Source organism: Tribolium castaneum, chromosome 1, assembly GCF_031307605.1.
Source record: "Tribolium castaneum strain GA2 chromosome 1, icTriCast1.1, whole genome shotgun sequence".
NCBI lineage: Eukaryota > Metazoa > Arthropoda > Insecta > Coleoptera > Tenebrionidae > Tribolium > Tribolium castaneum.
The window spans coordinates 4,394,891-4,413,160 of record NC_087394.1 but is presented as its reverse complement, the minus strand read 5'-3'; the positions used below and the strand labels follow the sequence as shown (position 1 = coordinate 4,413,160).

Genomic DNA, 18,270 nt, shown 5'->3' with positions numbered 1-18,270 from the left:
GTTTACGATCCTGATGTGCCTTTGGGTGATGAGGAAGTGATTAAAGAGATCCGAAACGTCGACTTGCATGCAAACATTCCGTTCTATCCTTGTTACAATCGAAGTGATTTGAGTCAGTATGGTTTTAAGCCTCTTCCTTCTCCTCACACTAATCCTTTCACTGAAACCGTGTCAAATCCCTTCAATGAGTGCGATCAGATCCCGAAGGCGTATTGCGATTGGTTGGAAGAGAATAGCGGAGGTAAAGTCCGAGTGATGGTAACACCGAACTCATCCGCATGGTGTTGACAGTTTTGTATTTAGTTAGTTTGATTTGACTAATGACGCATTAACTTTGCTGCCGTAAGGATATTTGGAGATTTTTCTTTACTTAAGGTATAAGATGGTAGTTAGGATAGCTTGTTGGGAATTGCATGTTTGCAGGATTGTCAACCACGACCGAACGTTTAGTAGCTAGGCACGAAGAAACATTGCTAGACAAACCTTTAGGCCAGCAGCTTACTGGTTTATCTGTCACTGACGATTATTTACTTTCCGATTTAAAAACCGTACTCGAACAAACTAACGCTTTTATCCAATCTGAGTCACAACCGGAACCGTATGACGCGCTTGCGGAAAAATATACGAGAAAAGAGCCAATCAATGAGCGAAAAGTCGACGACCATAAAAATAACATGAATGAAAAGAAGAAAGCGAAGAAAGGTTTCTTCGGTTCAATCAAAACTTTTGTCGAACGGTCATTTGAATCCGATTCTGAGTCAGAGAAATCACCGAAAAAGTCCAAAAAACCCAAAAAAGAGAAAAAGAAGAAAGCCAAAGATGAGAAAGCAACTGAGCAAGGTTTGCCACCAAGAAAACCAAAATTGCCAACGCCACCTTTGGCACCCAGTGATATTGACAGCATACCATTTGTTGAAGCTTCAGTTTCTGATTTACCACCACCATACAAACCACCAGATGTTCCAATTAAAGAAGAACAAATTCCAGTCACTGACCTAGATGCAGATCTTCCCGTCCAAGAGAAAGAGCAAACTCCACAACCAACTGAAACTAAAGAAAAAGTCCAAGAAAAGCTCCAGAAAGACAAAGATAAGAAGAAAAGCAAAGCGAAAACTGTTGTTGTAGAAGAAGTCACTAAAACAATCCAGCCTTTGGTCATAGAAGCAGAGGAATTTTCAGTGGTTGTTGATCCCACCAAGAAAGAGTCTCCGAAAAAATCAAAAGAAACATTTACTATCAATATTGATGAAACTATAGAGAAGAAGGAGAAAGAAATTTTAGAAAGGTCACCAATCTTGTCCGAAGAGAAAATAATGAAACCTATCGCAGCTCTGGAACAAATAGATGTTCCCGTCAGACCACCAAGAACTAAAGACCACATTTATGAAGACATCGAAGATCCTGCTAAAATTTCACAAGTTGCAATCAAGGAAGTTACTACAAGTTTGATTCAAAACGAGATGAATAACGGTGCTTGGTCGGATATTACTCCTGTTACCCAAAAAACAGAGAAAGAAGATGAAGCACAGAAGGAAATTGTTGAAAAGCAAGACAAAGAAATTCTGAAAGAAACCGATAAGAAGAAAGATGAAAAGAAGAGTGGTTTCTTCGGTTTGTTTAAGAAGCGAGATTCGAAGAAAGATGATGAAGTGCCCATATTAGAAAAGGTTGAAAAGAAATCGCTTTCTGAAGAAGTGTTGAAAGATATGGATGATTCGAAGAAGTTTATTTCTGATGAAGTGGATAATTACCATGATGTGCGTCCAGTTGCAGCAAAAGAAAGTGAGCCAGAAATTGTTTCTACTATTGCTAAGCCGGAAACGGAAAAAACGAAAGTAGAAGAAGTAGAAGAACGAAAAATAGAAGAAACAAAGGCACAGTCGGAAGGTTTCTTCGGTTTATTCAAGAAACCTAAAAAGGAAGAGAAACCTGCCGACAAGAAGGATGTTGAGAAGAAAACTAAGAAAGAAGAAAAAAAGCAAGAAGAAAAGAAATTGGCTGTGATTTTATCAGAAGAAGTGCTTAAAAATATCTTGGATTCAAAACGGTTTTTGGAGGGTGAAGTACAAAATTATCATGATGTCAGGACTGATCAAGCTAAAGTACAAGAAAAGGTGGTCGAAGTGGTACATGAAGAGCCACCAAAGAAGATTATCGAAGAGCCTTCACCTAAAAAAGTTACAGATGTTAGAAGGGAATCGTCACCTAAACCATCTGGGCTTTTTGGCCTTTTCAAAAAATCAAAAGATGCGGAAGTAGAACAACCTGCGAAAGAAATGAAGGAAACTGAACAAATTTTGACTGCTGAAATAGAAAAGCCTGAGGAACCAAAACTCGAACCTGAAGAAAAGAAAATTGAGGAAGTTGAAAAAACCACCACTGAAGCTGCTGAAACTCAATCAAGCGGTTTCTTTGGTTTCTTTAAAAAATCGAAAAAGGAAGAAGAGGCTCCTCCTGCACAACCACAACTTTCGGAATCTGTGGTCAAAGATATAACCGATACTACACAATTTTTAACCGACGAAGTTCAACATTACGAAGATACGCGACCTGTAAAAGAAGAAACGCTTGGTGAAGAAAAAGCGACAGAATCTGCCGAACAACCGTCTTCTGGTTTCTTTGGTCTATTCAAAAAAGCCAAAAAAGAAGATGAGAAGATTGCACCTGAAACTGTAACCAAGGAAATTTCTGTTGAAGAAAAGCCCGTCAAAGTTCCGACTGAAGAAGAAAAAGCAAAGAAAGTCGTGGAAGAGGCGCGGGAATCCTCACCAAAACCAGGTTTCTTCGGTCTCTTCAAAAAATCGAAGAAAGACGAAGAAGAAACAATTCCAACCAGACCGCCTCTCTCGGATTCTGTTCTAAAAGATATTAAAGAAACCAACCAGTTTTTGTCATGTGAAATAGAGAATTATCACGATGTGAAACCTGTAAAATTTGCACCCATTGTAGGAGAAAAAATAGAAAAATCTCTAGATGAAACGGTGGAATCTTCACCTAAATCTTCAAGAGGTCTCTTTGGCATTTTTAAGAAATCGAAGAAAGATCAAGAGGAAATACCAGAAGCTAAAAAACCGGTTCTTTCTGAAGCAGCTTTAAAAGACATGAATGATACACGTTCATTTTTGCAAACAGAAGTTGACAATTATCAAGACGTAAAACCAGCAAAGTTTCAACCAATCAAAGAGGAAAAAGTTGATGAAGATATTGAGGAACCGCAAGAGCTTTCGCCCAAATCTCGTGGCCTTTTTGGTATTTTCAAAAAACCAAAGAAAGATAGGGAAGGATCAGTTGAAGCAAAACTTGTCTTGTCTGAAGAAGTTTTGAAGGATATGAAGGATACAGACGAATTTTTGTCGGTGGAAGTTGATAATTACCATGACGTTAAAATTCCCGAGGAACAAAAACCTATTCAAGCAGCGGAAATAAACGTGGAATCGGCGGCAAAACCATCGAAAGGTTTATTTGGTATCTTTAAAAAGTCTAAGAAAGATGAAGAAGAAACTGCTGAATTAAAACTTTCCGATTCTGTTGAAAAAGAAGTGATTAAGGAGGAAACTGAAAAACATACTGAAACTAAACCGGAAAAATCCCTTTCTACTGATGAAGAAAAAATATCAAAAACAGTCAAGGAATCATCACCAAGTCGTGGCCTGTTTGGTATTTTCAAGAAACCTACGAAGGAAGAAGAAATAACAGAACCTAAACCTGTTATTTCTGAAGAAGTAGCAAAAGATATCGCAGATACCAACAAGTTTTTGACTGGAGAAGTAGAGAACTATCATGATGTAAAACCGGAAAAGTCTGCTTCAATTGATGAAGAGAAAGTTATTAAAACGGTAGAAGAAAGGACCGAATCTTCACCATCTCGAGGATTATTCGGTATCTTCAAAAAGCCTAAAAAGGACGAAGAACCTTCTGAGACTAAAGTAGAACTGTCGGAAGAAGTTGTAAGAGATATTAATGACACCACTCAATTTTTAACTGAAGAAGTTAAAAAGTATCATGATGTAAAACCAGAAAAGCGTGCTTCGGTTGATGAAGAAAAAGCAATAAAAACAGTAGGGGAAAGAACCGAATCTTCACCGTCTCGAGGATTATTCGGTATCTTTAAAAAAGGCAAAAAGGACGAAGAACATTCTGAGTCAAAGACCGCACTATCAGAAGAAGTTGTAAAGGACATTAGTGACACCACTCAATTTTTGACTGAAGAAGTAGAAAAATATCAGGATGTGAAACACGAAAAGAGTGCTTCAGTTGATGAAGAAAAAGTTCCAAAAACAGTAGACGAAAAGACGGAATCTTCGCCATCTCGAGGATTGTTCGGTATCTTTAAAAAGCCTAAAAAGGACGAAGGACCTTCTGAGACAAAAGTTGCACTCTCGGAAGAAGTTGTAAAAGATATTAATGACACCACTCAATTTTTAAGTGAAGAAGTTGAAAAGTATCATGATGTAAGAGCCGAAAAACGTGCTTCAGTCGATGAAGAAAAAGTTACAAAAGCTGTAGAGGAAAGAACGGAATCTTCACCATCTCGAGGACTATTCGGTATCTTTAAAAAATCTAAAAAGGACGAAGAACTTTCTGAATCAAAAATCCCACTATCGGAAGACGTTGTAAAGGACATTAATGACACCACTCAATTTCTGACTGAAGAAGTAGAAAAATATCATGATGTAAAACCTGAAAAGTCTGCATCCGTTGATGAAGAAAAAGTTACAAAAACGGTAGAGGAAAGAACTGAATCTTCGCCAGCTCGAGGATTATTCGGTATCTTTAAAAAGACTAAAAAGGATGAGGAAACTTTAGAACCAAAACCAACTCTTTCTGAAGAAGCAAAAGATATTGTTGACACTACTCAAGTTTTGACTGAAGAAGTTCAAAAATACCAAGACGTTAAACCAGAAGAAACAATTTTAACTGAAAAAGTACAAAAAGCAGGAGAAGATAAATCCGAATCTCGTGGCGTGTTTGGATTCTTCAAAAAATCTAAACGAGAGGGATCTGTAGAACATAAGGGCCCTCTTTCAGAAGAAGTTGTAAAAGACATGGCTGATACTAGCAAATTTTTAAGCACTGAGGTTGAAAATTATCACGATGTTAAACCAGAAACAACAGTTAAAGACATCGAGGAGCCAAAAACTGTAACTGTGGAAGACGAACAGGTTCCAAAATCAACTGAAAAACGAACAGAATCTCGTGGCTTGCTGGGTATTTTCAAAAAATCTAAGAAGGAAGAAGAAATTTCTGATGTGAAAACTATTGAAAAAGATACACAAGCGACCCAAGAATCTATTTCTTCTGAAGTAACCACTTATGAAGACGCTATATTAGAGTTCAATGAAGCGCAAAAAATGGCGCCACAGGATGATGATGAACCAAAACAGGAAGCAAAAGTTGGATTCTTGTCGAAGTTTAAAAAGACCAAGAAGAAGCCAAGTTTAACAGATCCACAACTATCAGAAGAAGTACTAAAACAGATGGACGAAACAAAGAACTTTTTATCTACTGAACTCGAAAATTACGAAGATGCAACAGTTCAGAGAGTTGATAAAGATAAAAAAGATGAAAAAACTGTCACTTTTGAAGACACAAAATCAAAAATGGTGACAGAAATTCAACTTCCACAGGTTGAAGTTGCTCATGTCGTTGAAGTCGCTACAAAAGATGCCGCAGATCTGGCCAGTGAGACTGTAGAGGAACTTCAAAAAACAACGGAAGTTGTTGAAAAGCAAGTAACTAAAGTGCAACAAGTTGCAGAAGAGGAAGTAAAGCCGTTGAAAAAAGATAAGTATGGTAAAGAGAAAAAAGGCAAGAAGTTTAATATATTTGGGAAGAAATCTAAATCACAGGACGCTTCTTTTGACGAAGGTAGAGGAAGAACAGAAGAGGAAAGTGAAGGATCACCAAAAAAACAAAAGAGACGTAAAAGCAGTAGTCCGTTCAAATTCTTTGAAAAAATGATGAAAAGCGAAGAAGAGGTCAAAGAAACTGAGCCTGAGGAGCCACAAATCCCAGCTAAAATTGCAACTGTCACTAAAGAAGAACCAAAGGATGATTTGCTAGCAATTGAATTTGAAAAAGAAGCTGGAATGAACTTAAGCGAAGAAGTTTTGGGTAGTTTAGAGAAGAAAATGGAGGAACTGAAAAAGAAATATTCACCTGAGGTACAGAAACAGATCAACGATTGTCGCGATTTTCTATTTATAGAAGTTGATAATTATGAAGATTCTAAACCAGTTGTTGTTACCGATATTGATACTGGAATATCCACCGATGCTAGTAAAGCAGTCGATGAAATTATTGATGAAGCTGCTAAAGCAGTTCAAGTTGGTCAGAGCCAAGCTACCACTGTAAAATCTGAAGTTGTGGAAACCATTACAAGAAGCGACTCTGAAAGTGAGGATGGAAAAAAGAAGGAAAAGAAGAAAGACAAAAAATCTGGAGGATTCTTTTCCAAACTAGGAAGTTTGATTTCAGGAAGCGTTGACGAAGCTAAGAGTGAAATAGAGGAGGCTAAAAAGGGAACTCAAGAAACTCTAGATTCTACAGTTAAAAGTGTCAAAGGCAAAGCCGAAAAAACAAAAGACGCATTGGCAGAAAAAACGATAGAAAAAACTCAAGAAATTAAAGATTTGAAGGACAGTTCTGTTGCTACAACTTCTCAGAAGGTTGACGAAGCAAAAAAAGGAATCATGGAATTAAAAGAATCATTACTGGAAACAACCGAAAAAACTGGGAAAAAAATTGAGGATATTAAAAAGGACACCTCAGCGAAAACGGGAGAAATAAAAGATGCAGCGGTGAAAACCGTCGATGACGTAAAAGGAAGCGCACAGACGGCGTTGACTAAAGCTACTGATCAAGTAGTAGAAGCATCTGTTAAAAAAATGGAAGAAGTAAAACAAACAACAGAAGAAACAAAAAATAAAACAGAAGAAACTGTGAAAACAGTTCTAGATTCTGGTGTCAGTAAGCTTGACGATTTGCAGAAGAAGACCAAAGAAAAACTAGCAGATGGTAAGAGTCGTGTAGAACAGAAGATGGATGAAGCAGTCAAGGAATCTTCAAAAATTGTTAAGGAACTGGAGAAAACCAAAGATTATGCGGTAGAGAAAACAGAAGATGCCAAGACTCAAGGACAACAAATTACGCAACAAGTCGTTGAAACCACCAAAGACGTTAAACGTGATGCCGAAAAAGCAAAGGCTTATATTGAAAGTGTCGGAAAACAAAAAGTGGATGATTTAGACAAAGCAATAGAAGACATGAGAGCCAAAATTGACGAAGAAGTGAAAGATTTTCAACATTCAACACAACAGAAAGCTGATGATTTAGCACAAGTGAAAGATAAGGCAGTAAAAGATGTTGAGATGGCAGCCAAAAAGAAAATCGATGAGATGGAACAAACAAAAGAGCTTGTAAAGGGAGCTATTGAAGAGAAAGTTGACGATTTTGGTAAAACCGCTGGACAAGCAATGAATGGTTTTGGAAAAGTTAAGGAAAGTAGTACACAAGCAGCTGCACAAAAAATAGAAGAGTTGTCACAAGTTAAAGAAAAAGCTGTTGCTAAGTTGGACGAAGTCAAAGATGAAATTGCGGTCGCTGCTAAAGGAAAAATGGACGATATGGCGCAGAAGTCTTCTAAATTTGTGGATGATTTGGCGAAAGTTAAGGAAGAAGCACAGGAAAAAATAACACAAAAAATTGACGCGAAAGCAAAAGATATAAAGGATGCAGTTTCTCAAAAAATAGTAGATGTTGACAAAACTGACAAAATTTCTAAAACAGTCACAAAGAAAGTTGAAGATTTGACAGAAGAAGCTGTTAATGGTTTTCAAAAAACAACACAAATATTGAGCAAAGTTGACAAGACTAAAGAAGACGCTATTGCTGACCTTTCTAAACTGAAAGACAGTGCTTCGGGAACGCTGTCCCAGTTAGTAACAGATACTGCAAAGTCGAAAGAAAGTGCAATTGAGGATTTAATGCGTATAGAACAGAGCCTAAAAGATACATCTTCACAGATTGCTGGGGAATTGTCAAAGGGAGTTTCACAAAAAGTGGATGATTTTCAGGCAGCAAGACAGAAGGCAATTGATGATATTGAAAAAATTAAAAGTTCTACTAAAGCCGATGCGGCAATAAAAAAAGAAGTTGATCAGAAAAAAAAGAAGCTTGATGAGGAATTGTCAAAATTAACATCTTCTTTAGAACAGTTAGCTGAACCCGTGGTGAAAGATATAGAAACAGTAAAGTCATACGTTACTTCACCTACGATGGCACGTCGAGCTGAATCACAAAGGTTTTCTCGTGAAGAACGACCAACAGTTCGTGAAGTGAAAACTGGTCAACAGGATGAAGATAGCGATGAAGAGCACTATACTGTGACCGAACCCGAAGATGAAGACGATAAGAAGCGCAAACCTTTATTTCATTTAGAATCTGAAGATGACGATTCGTTTGAATTGTCCAAGGCTAAGGAGAGACGTGATAGTGTCAAGTCGAATGTTTTGGAAACTTTGAGCGAGAACAAGTTGGATAATTTACTGAGCGACTTGGAGTCTCAGTTGGTGAAGGATTTGGACCGGTCAGTGACTGAAGTAAAGGAGAAAAGTGACAGTAAATTGGCAAAAGTCGAATTAGAGTTGGAAACGATAACAAAAGACTCGCAAGCCGATGTTGATCAGATCGAGCAGAAATTACGTGACTTGGACAAAGCGTTAGATTCACTCGAACAAGCGTCCGATCCTAAGCTCGAAAAAAAGTTGCATAGGGTCGAACGCAAGTTCGAACGGATGGCGTCTGAAGTAATGGACAAAGACGTAACGGGAGCGTCTCCAACCGAGGTCGAGGCGCGTCGTGAACACGAATTTCAAAAGCTCGTCTCGCAGCTGAGCACTGAAGAGGTGTCAGACTTCCAGAAAGAGTACAGTCATTTATGGGACGAGACCACGTTCTCAAAAAGCGAGGAATGGGACTCGAAAACGCCCGATAGTCAAGTTGACGTGCAGGAACTTCCTCAAGGTAGATGTTAATAGATGTCAGCTTAACTAAAGTCAGTCAAAATTCCTCTTCTCTCTCTATCTTATCCACATCTGTCATCACTCACGCCATTTTGTTGTTTCTCACAACAGAAGCATGCATTCGTTTAGCTAATTCATCTGAAACGTGTCGAAATCCATGTCACAAACATATCGGGGCCTAGACTGGTGAGGTTCATTGTTTCGATTGTCTCTTAGGTGAGGTCGTTTACCTGGGACCTGTCACTTTAAATAAAGATAACTTAGTTAACAAGGCGGGGGTTGAAGTCGATGTTATACCTATAATGAGGAGTCCCTGTCATACCCCTAAACCCAGCAAGAAAAACAAACGAGCCAAATCCGCGATGGATTTCTACGAAGGATCCGTTCCCTCTAAAGAATTCGACAGGGGTAGCCTCCCCGACCTTAAACGAACCTCCCCAAAAGGCTCCCTTGTCAACACTATTCTCGAACTCAACCCTGACAGATTTCTGTACGGTAGTACTGCGTCCGTACTGAGTACCGCGTCTTCCAGTTCAGAACTCTCCAGAGGCGAAATTATGAACGCAGTGCTTGACTGGCTTGACAAATCGAATCAAATGAGCAAATCGCCGCTCGACTCTGCCAGTATCACTAGCTCAGACTCGAATTTATCAATGGGCGCCAAAACGTACCCAATCACTCCTACCATACGTATCACGAATGGACAAAGCAAAAAACGAGCGAGACATAGAGGAAAATCCGAAGGTCGAGGTATGCGCACGGGTTTAGAACGGTAGACCCGAAAAAGCGGGGCCCGATATGTTTGATTTACTTTTGCATGGGTAGTTAGCAGGGTGATTGTAACCATTCCCACTCAATCGGTGGTCTCTTACCCTGTCAGACGGCGTCACGCCTTAGCACAAGCAAACTTGGCTTCCATTTGTTTAGTTTCCTTATATTTAGTTACTCTAACTTCATTTTATGTTGAGTTTTGTTTCGTTTGATCGAAGGAAAAGAAAAACGGTAAGTGCGTGCGACCCCAGTAAAAGTCGGTACAATACCTGCCTGTCAATGTGAAAAAAAAAACAACTAGTACTAACCTATGTATTGCTAGTCCCCGCTAACATCTAACCGCCTCTTTTTAGAAACCACCGCAACACTAACCGAAGATACTAAAACCGTACCACAACCCAAACCCCGCTTTGCTAAAGAACCTCCTCTACAATTCAAAGACCGCGAACCCAAACTAGAGAAACAAATATCACCAGTACGTGATGATTTACTCGACGAGGAGGACTCGGCGGTCCCTGAGACTTATTCAGACAAGAAAAAATTCTGGGAAAACGTCACCAAAGAAAAGAGAATGAGTCTAAACGAAGTCACAACACCTGATAAAGAGTTTCTTAAGAAGCGAGTCTCAGTGCATGAGGTTCCAGTACCGAAACCTCGCTCCCAAGTCCAGGTTTCGCAAAGTATTGACGAAACTGGACCGACGAAAGAGGCAGAAGAGCCAGAAACAAGAATCATGTCTGAATATCAAGCCTCGTTCCAACCGCCGAGCGAACGTAAATCAAAAACCCCACCAAAACTAGAATCGGATAAAGAAAGCAGTACCGATTCCGAATCCGACATCCACCACAGTGGTACCAACGAAAACGCCGGTTATATCAGTGATAGTGGAGACGTGGAACATTATATTTCCGATTCGGAGATTGAAGATCGTGTGCCACAAATCCGCGAACGCCAGATGAGTGTTTTCGCACCACCTGTGGCAGCAGTCCGGAAAACCATCTACGAAAGATCCGCTTCGCTACCAACGGAAGACTTGTACGAAGTTTCCGCTCGTAGCATCAAGTTGCGGAAACAGTACTACGAGGAACAAATCAAAAAGGAGATGATTGAAGAGCAACTAACCAGTGAGCTAGAGGAGGAACCGTCCCCCGAACGTAAAACTCTGATCAGTTCACTGGTTCAGCAACTAAGCGAAGAGAAAATCACAGTTCGTGATATCGCACGTTCGTTTGACGAAGCGACGAAAAAAGAGGTTTCTTTCGAAGATGACCGCCAAACGCACATTGAGGACCAAACAGCGATTTCAACACAAATCCACGAAACGCACAAAGAAATCGATGTCGATTCTCAAACCAAACGTTCCTCTGTTGGTTCAGAACAGAGCTCTTCGTCAGATGTGGATAAAATGACGAGGAATGAGAGCACCTCCAAGCCGGATTCTATGGAGGTGCATGTGGACAAGAGCGAGATTGAGGATTCGGAGAAGTTGGCCGAACTCGACCAGGACGCTACCGATTTGGAGACCAAGTCTTTGGACTCACTTAACGCGGTTGAAATGTCCCCGAAATCAACGTACTCTGCTGACGAAGCTATTCCCGAAATCACAGTCACACTGTCAGGGAAACAGAGACGTATCAGTGAAGAGAGTGACGAATATGCACCCAAAACTGAGAAAAAAACCGACCTGGACTCCCCAATACACGTACCAGAGGAGCATGTTGAAGATACGGTTTGGGAAGTATCAGTTCAGTCACAACCAGAGGCTCGTTTCGACGAAAAAGTCACGTCTTTTGATGCCGCCACTGTCGAAAAATTTGAAAAGGAAGAGGATTTGAGTTTAAGTACCCGAGATGAGTCTGACTTGGGCTCGGAAATCCACCAAGACCATTCAGACTCTTACGCCTCCGATAAAATCAAGTCCGAGAGTCACAGTGATATCGAACGAATTATCTTAGACAGTTTGCACCAACAAAAAGTTGATCCTGTGGAAGCCAAAGCCATAGCTAGTGCCCTAATTGAAGAAATTGAGGCCGAAATACAGAGACGCGAGTCTTTGCCACCAAGCGCAGCCACTGGAGACGTTTCCAACTATTTGAAATATCTAGCAGAGACGAAAGGTTTAGATGAACGTGAAGTTGAGTTAGTTGAGTCGGTTTTGGCGCGACGACAACGCGAATTAGCGAAATTATCGCGTGGGGACACTCAAGCGTCAAGTATTGAGATTACGGACGAGGATTTGCGATACAGCGGTGCCGAAATTGATTCCACCCATTTACTTGAACAACAGATCAGTCAATTGAAAGCTGAAAAGTTTGACGATATTAAATCAATGACTTTCATGGACAAAATCGACGAGAAGCACAGCGAGGAATCACACCAGAGTAAGGATTTTGAAACTGTTGAAGATGGAGTCGTTACTGGGGTCAAGAGTGACTTCCATACCAAATCGTTTGAGAGCGTGAAAGGCGAAAAGTGTGAAACTAGAGACACGATTTTCGAAGAGGATGAGACAATTTCGGAAAGTGGGTCTCAAGAAACGCAACATGTGGAGGCCAAAGTTGAAGCTGTGGCAACTGAAACTTTGCGGAAGAAGACTGAAGAGAAAGAAGTGGATGAGTACCGAGCGAGTAGTATTGATGTTGCTAAAGAGAAAACATCTGATGTGTCAACCAAAAAGACAGAAATTGATTCAGATGATTCATTTAAACAGAAGATTGAAGATACTGTTGCAACAAGTGACGTTACCAAATCCATAACCAAGCATCATATTGATGTACACGAAAAATCCCCGACTGAAGAAGTTAAATTGAAGGGGGAAATCACTTGTGAGGATTATTTATCGAAAGAAGAACGTAGTAAAAGAGAGGCCACTAGTGAGATTAAGGAAATCGACGGTGGGACAATTGAGAAAGAGGTTGCAATTGAAGAATCACATATTAAAACGATTCAGAAGGAATTCATCGATCGTGAAACGGAAGAGGTGCGTTCAGACGACACCACAACAAAGCAGACGAAGATTAGTAGCAGAATTGTATCAACTGATGTTGTCCACGAATCGTCATCGTCAAGCGAAACCAAGGAACAAGTCGAAATCATTGACTTAGACCCCTCTCAACTACCCAGCGAGTTGGGCGAAATCAAAATTATCGAAAAACACGAAGAAATCAAACGAACTTCTAGTAGTGAATCAAAATCGAGTATAGAATCGGGAAAATCACCAGAAGATCAATTTTCTACGTGTTCTTCTGGACGCAAGGGTGATTCAGACCCGTCAAGGGTCACAGACAAGTCTGAAGTCTTAATGCGGAAAACGAGTTCACTTTCTAAAGTTGACCGAAAGTCAGGGATTGATTTCGAGACGTATTCGAGCTCTGGTGAGAGTCACTATCACAGCTTTGAGTTAGATAGTGGAAAGAGCCGACCATGTTCGTCTGATGTTGAAGGATTGGTAGCTGCCGGGTCTTCCGAGTATGAGAGTGCGTTAACATCGCAGGATTATTCATGTCGTTCACATATAACTTCGACTGAGTACCATACAGCTGTCAGTAGTTTGAGTTCGAAGGAAAGTATGAAAAGTCTAGACAGTGAAAGTTCTGGTCATTTGGGAAGTGTGGAAATTTCTGAGTTGTCGGAAACTTTAGTACCGTCTGCGAGTGACGTGGAGGGCGATATTTTAGACACTGGTGACCAATTGGACGACGGTGGTTGGAACGAAGAGCTTGAAGACGAACTGAGTGATAAACAATCAAAAATGAAACGATCACACGAAATGACGTTCCAACCCGAACCCAAACTTCTATCCACCGAATCGCCACAGACTGAGGAAAGCGACCGGAAGTTTACAAGTATGGATGACGGAAGTGTTGTTAGTATGAGTTTGTCGAGTACTTCCGGTACGACTGAACCTAGAACGGTTATTGAGTTGTCTCGAGCTGATTCGGAGAGAGTTGAAGGTGGAAGTATGACGGTTTCGGGGATTTCCGATCAATTGAGTATTGAAGGCAGTTGTGACAGTTTAATATTCCACCAACAGACCCCACTTACAACTTCTGATATGAGTACCTCAACTGGACAAGTTGAGGGTAATTTGCAAATCGAGTCGATTACTTTCACAACTTCAATGGTCAACGAAAGTGGAATTCGGAGTGTTAGTACCCAAGTGACGTCTGAAAGTCATACACCAGAGGAAGACCGCGCTGGTAAAGTCACAGAACCTCAACCAAATGGGAAATGTCCACCGGAAATGAAAAAGAAGTGTCACAGACGCCAGGAGAGCACTAGTTCCTTCGTACCGCCAAAAATGGGCAGTTTTGAGCAAAAGTACCAATCCGAATTGACCGAAAGTGACAAATACACCGCCGAGCTGAGCTTCAAAGAGGTGATCAGTGACGAAAAGAAAGACATTGATGAACGTGAGAAGGAAGAAAGTTACGAAACCGAGGCCGATCAAGGTTTCCACCGTGACGTCCGCGAGGGGAAGTACCAAGAAGCCGAGGAAGAAATCAAAGACGACACTCCCGAATTCAGCTCCGAGACACAAGCCAGTGTTGGCGAACTTGAACAAGAGTACAGCTCGGCCCTAGCACGAGCCCAAGAAGTACGGAAAAAATCTGAAACCAGTCCTGACCTAAACATCCACAAGGAACCGCTTGAAAAACGTGACTCTCACGGAAAATCCAGCAGTACCTCGAGCGAAAAATCAAGTTTTGAGGAAGCTGAAGCCGAAGCTGCGTTCAATATGGTGGCTCACGTCTCACCAGCGCATAAAATCAAACAAATCTGTCCGATTCTTGAAGATGAAGATGCGGAAAAACACGAGTTGGAAACGCGGGAAAGGGCACAGAAAGAGTATGAGAAACGACGCTCGCAAATCAGGGATCAAAGTCCGGGATCGATTCCCGATATCAAAGTAACGCAACATATGACACCTCTCGTTGATCGTAATTTCCGGTACCCGGACTTGGAACTCGAAGAACAAGAACGGGCCAAAGAGAAGGAAAAGGAGAGTGAGACTCAGAAATCAACACCGCAGACTCCGTCGAGTAAAAGTTCCGAAGATACGGATCAAGGACGTGAATACGTGCTTGAAGACTCGGGAATTTCAATACCCGAAGAACCCAAAACTGAGTCTAAAAGTACGGTGATTGAGCAAACCGTGAAGGAGGAAGCTGATAAAGACACAGACTCGCCAAATAGCGATTCGTTTGAAATGTTGGAAAAACCGGACGTTTTAGATGATTTTGTCGTAATCGAAGAAGTGGGGAAAGAAGCACATGAGTTTGATTCAGAAGGGAAAAGTGTCAGTATTAAGCAAAAAACAAGCAAACGGCCCAAAAAACACGACGAGGAAGTTGAAGAGTATTTAGCTCATTCGGCCCCAACTCCACTTACTAAAATGACCGATGTGAAATTTTACCCTGATGGATCGTCCAGCGAAGAGCTGGGTTTTGATTTTGAGGATAGTCCACCTATTAACAACGAAGCTTCGGCCAGTAGTTACGAAAAAGAATTGGAAGCCAACAAAAAATGGATCGAACAACAGTTTCAAGGTGACCAAGCGGCCCGAATGGCCGCTGGTTACGACTACGAGATGGAGTTCGAACGTGGACCTTTAGAGGACATCAAAGAGGAGGATATCAACGATTTTGACCCGACTTCTAGCCGGATTGGAAGCTTGGGTTCGCAAAAAGAATCAGGCGGGAGTCTTGGAAGTGTTAAAGATTCGTACTCAAGTACCCCAGACTATGATGTCTTAGCTGGCCGGAAATATTTCACACGCAGCGGCGAACATGACGATATCTCAATGTCAAGTCTTCAAGAATTTGAAAATTTGGAACGGGCCATGTCATTGGAAACCAAGAGGTACCATCAAGGATCGCAAGATTCCTCCAGCAATGGTAGTTTTAAAACCCGGTATTACGCGAGTAAGTCGGGGCAAGGGGACGATGTTTCCGTCAGTTCGCTGAAGGAGTTTGAAGGGCTGGAAATGGCATGTATTGCGGCCCATAAAGTTGAAGTCAAGGCCAAGGAGGAGGAAGCAATGCTGGCGCAAATTGACGAAGGTCAGGAAAGTCTGGCCTCGGAGTCGGAAAGTTGCGAGACGATTTCAAGGACTGATAAAAAATTGATCCCCGACTCCGATGAGGAAGATTACGAGAAACGAATGTTTGAGATTGATGAGATTATAAGACAGGCGCAGAGTAACGTTGAGCGTTTTATTGACTTGAAGGAAGGTGAGAAAACGGAATCGTTGGGTCGTGGTGACTCAATTGAGGAAGTTTCCAAAGTACCAGACCTAGATCTTGACGCACCTGTGGTCAGGTCTACCATCAAGGTTCAATGGAAGGAGAGTGAAGACGTTATGGTTACTTCAACCGATTCCATTGATGGTAAAATCGGGGAAAAAGGCAGTCAACACGATAGTACCGACAGTCTTGATCAGAAAACCGGAGCCGATATCATGACCGCAAGCACTGACTCGATCGAGTTTCAGTCGCGGAAAACCGAACCGATTAATTTACTGAGTGACAGTATTGAAATCCGGGACGAAGCTTGTGGGATGGTTTCGAGTGATTCGCTCGAACTTGCCGCCAAACAAACGGAAAATATGTTAGAAAGTACTGATAGTCTGGTCGATCCGACCAGTTCGACAGCAACTCATGCTACTTATCAATACGAAACCGATTCTGTCTTTTCTGGAAGTTTCACAAGTGGTGGTTCAAACACCATGGTGTCGTCCACCGACACCATCGACCCAGTTCAAGTTGACATCGCAGCGGCAGCTCGCAAAGTCTGGTTTGACGAAGATACGGCCACTCGGAGGATCACAACTGAGTTTATTCAAGACTCGAGCAAACCCTACGTAACTGAGGTGATTGAACCAACTGATGAGGAAGGGTTTTCGCATACGATCCACCGAAGGGTTGAGCTTCCGCCCGAGATTAGAAAAGTCACTTTTCACGGAAGCGACGCCGATGAGAGACTCCGACAATTCATTGAGGATTTCAACGAAGGAGAACACGTGGAAGAGGTGGAGGAAGTGGACGCGGCTGGAAATGTGCACACGAAACGAATTGTGCAGAGGAGGTTTATCGTAGAGGGGCCAGAAATGGAGAAAACCGTAGCTAGCAAAACTAACCAACTAACGTCAATTCCTAAAGAAACGACAGGTTTGTGGTTGTACTAATAAATTTCGTTTGATTTTCCGGTTACTTTTCAGTTTTTGTATTATTTACAAGCGTATTGCACTTTAGTTTAGGTTTACGTTATGTCACTTCACTCGCTGGGGTAAGTTATCATTTTGGTTTCGATGAGTTTGCATGCGGTTTGTAGCTGCATGGGTTTATCACAAGCGTTTGGCGAAACTTTCACCTATTAATTGTTTGTTTTGGTTTTTCCTAGGTGAGGAGTCCAGTTTTGCGGCAACGGGTGGACCAAAGGAATCCTCGTTGAAAGGTGGGTTTTGTTTCATTTAGTGTGACTGTTCTCCACTCCTGTGTATAAAGTAGACGAGCATCCAGATTTTTATTTTTCCGGTTAGCCCAAACCTCCAGACGACGTCAGCTGCGTTATGAAATCAGTGTTGATGATCAAATCGAGGTGGATCCCCGGGAACATGACTGGCGTTTTAATTTACCTGAACATGGTAGTGATGCATTTAATTTTAATTCAGTTTTTATTCACTTCACTGTCCTTTCGATGTTTTTTGTTCCTTCGTGGAGCATCTTTGGCTTTTACGCAACCCATCATCATTAGCTAGGATGCACCACGAATTTACACAGTTACGGTGTACATATTTCGATGTTTTCGGCTAATGCATATTGTGATTGTAAAATCTGTTTTTTAATTAAATGGGAGCGTTAAACAGTTTTCGCCTTGCTATCTCCAGCATATTTATTCGTGCTAATTTAAATTAAAACGTATTTTGAACAATGGATGTTAGTGGAAGGGTTTTGAAAACAGAGAAAAAAATTATTTGAGCGTAGGATCCCCAACCATGATTTGTGGGAAGAACCAATTTCGGGACAGGATTTGTAGTCATAAAAACTCAAATAACTTCAAAACTAGTTTATTATAATAAAATAAGGTAAAAGGTACAACTTCAACTTAACCTTAAAGTCTTGAACTATTCTAGTACATAGAAGCTGATATTTGTTAGCTAGCAGTGGGTTAAAATTTCTGTTTAATTAAAAAACGGACTTTAGAAATGTTAACAATCATGTCGATTTTGTTTGTTCGTTGTTAATTTTTTCCTAACTATTCTATTTCAGATTTCGGACACATTTTCTGATGCAGTGCACTGCATATTTTTGTACATATTTCGCATGTTGACTTTGACTTTTCTCAAGTGTGTGATGATTAATTTCTGTGTTTTTGCAGCAGAAGGCGAAGAATCTGGGACAAGTGGCCAGCAAACCGGCCGGACTTCGCAGCAGAGGTACGTTTGTGTTTTCACTTAAACCTGGTGGTAATAACC

General features: G+C 41.1%; 1 protein-coding gene across 21 annotated transcripts in view; it reads left to right on the top strand.

Annotated features, from left to right (window-relative positions):
- The window catches only part of LOC100142605 (ankyrin-3), a 123,975-nt gene that overhangs the window by 104,784 nt on the left and 921 nt on the right, over positions 1-18,270 (top strand). For 17 of the 21 annotated variants that reach the window (XM_015978688.2, XM_064357598.1, XM_064357613.1 and 14 more), the window contains 5 exons: positions 424-9,024; positions 10,148-16,963; positions 17,196-17,249; positions 17,335-17,439; positions 18,174-18,231. In XM_015978688.2, coding sequence (XP_015834174.2) covers positions 424-9,024; positions 10,148-16,963; positions 17,196-17,249; positions 17,335-17,439; positions 18,174-18,231 — 15,634 coding nt within the window. The remainder of the gene's footprint in view (positions 1-423; positions 9,025-10,147; positions 16,964-17,195; positions 17,250-17,334; positions 17,440-18,173; positions 18,232-18,270) is intronic. The other 4 variants (XM_064357596.1, XM_015978695.2, XM_064357610.1 and 1 more) reach the window with 4 other exon arrangements.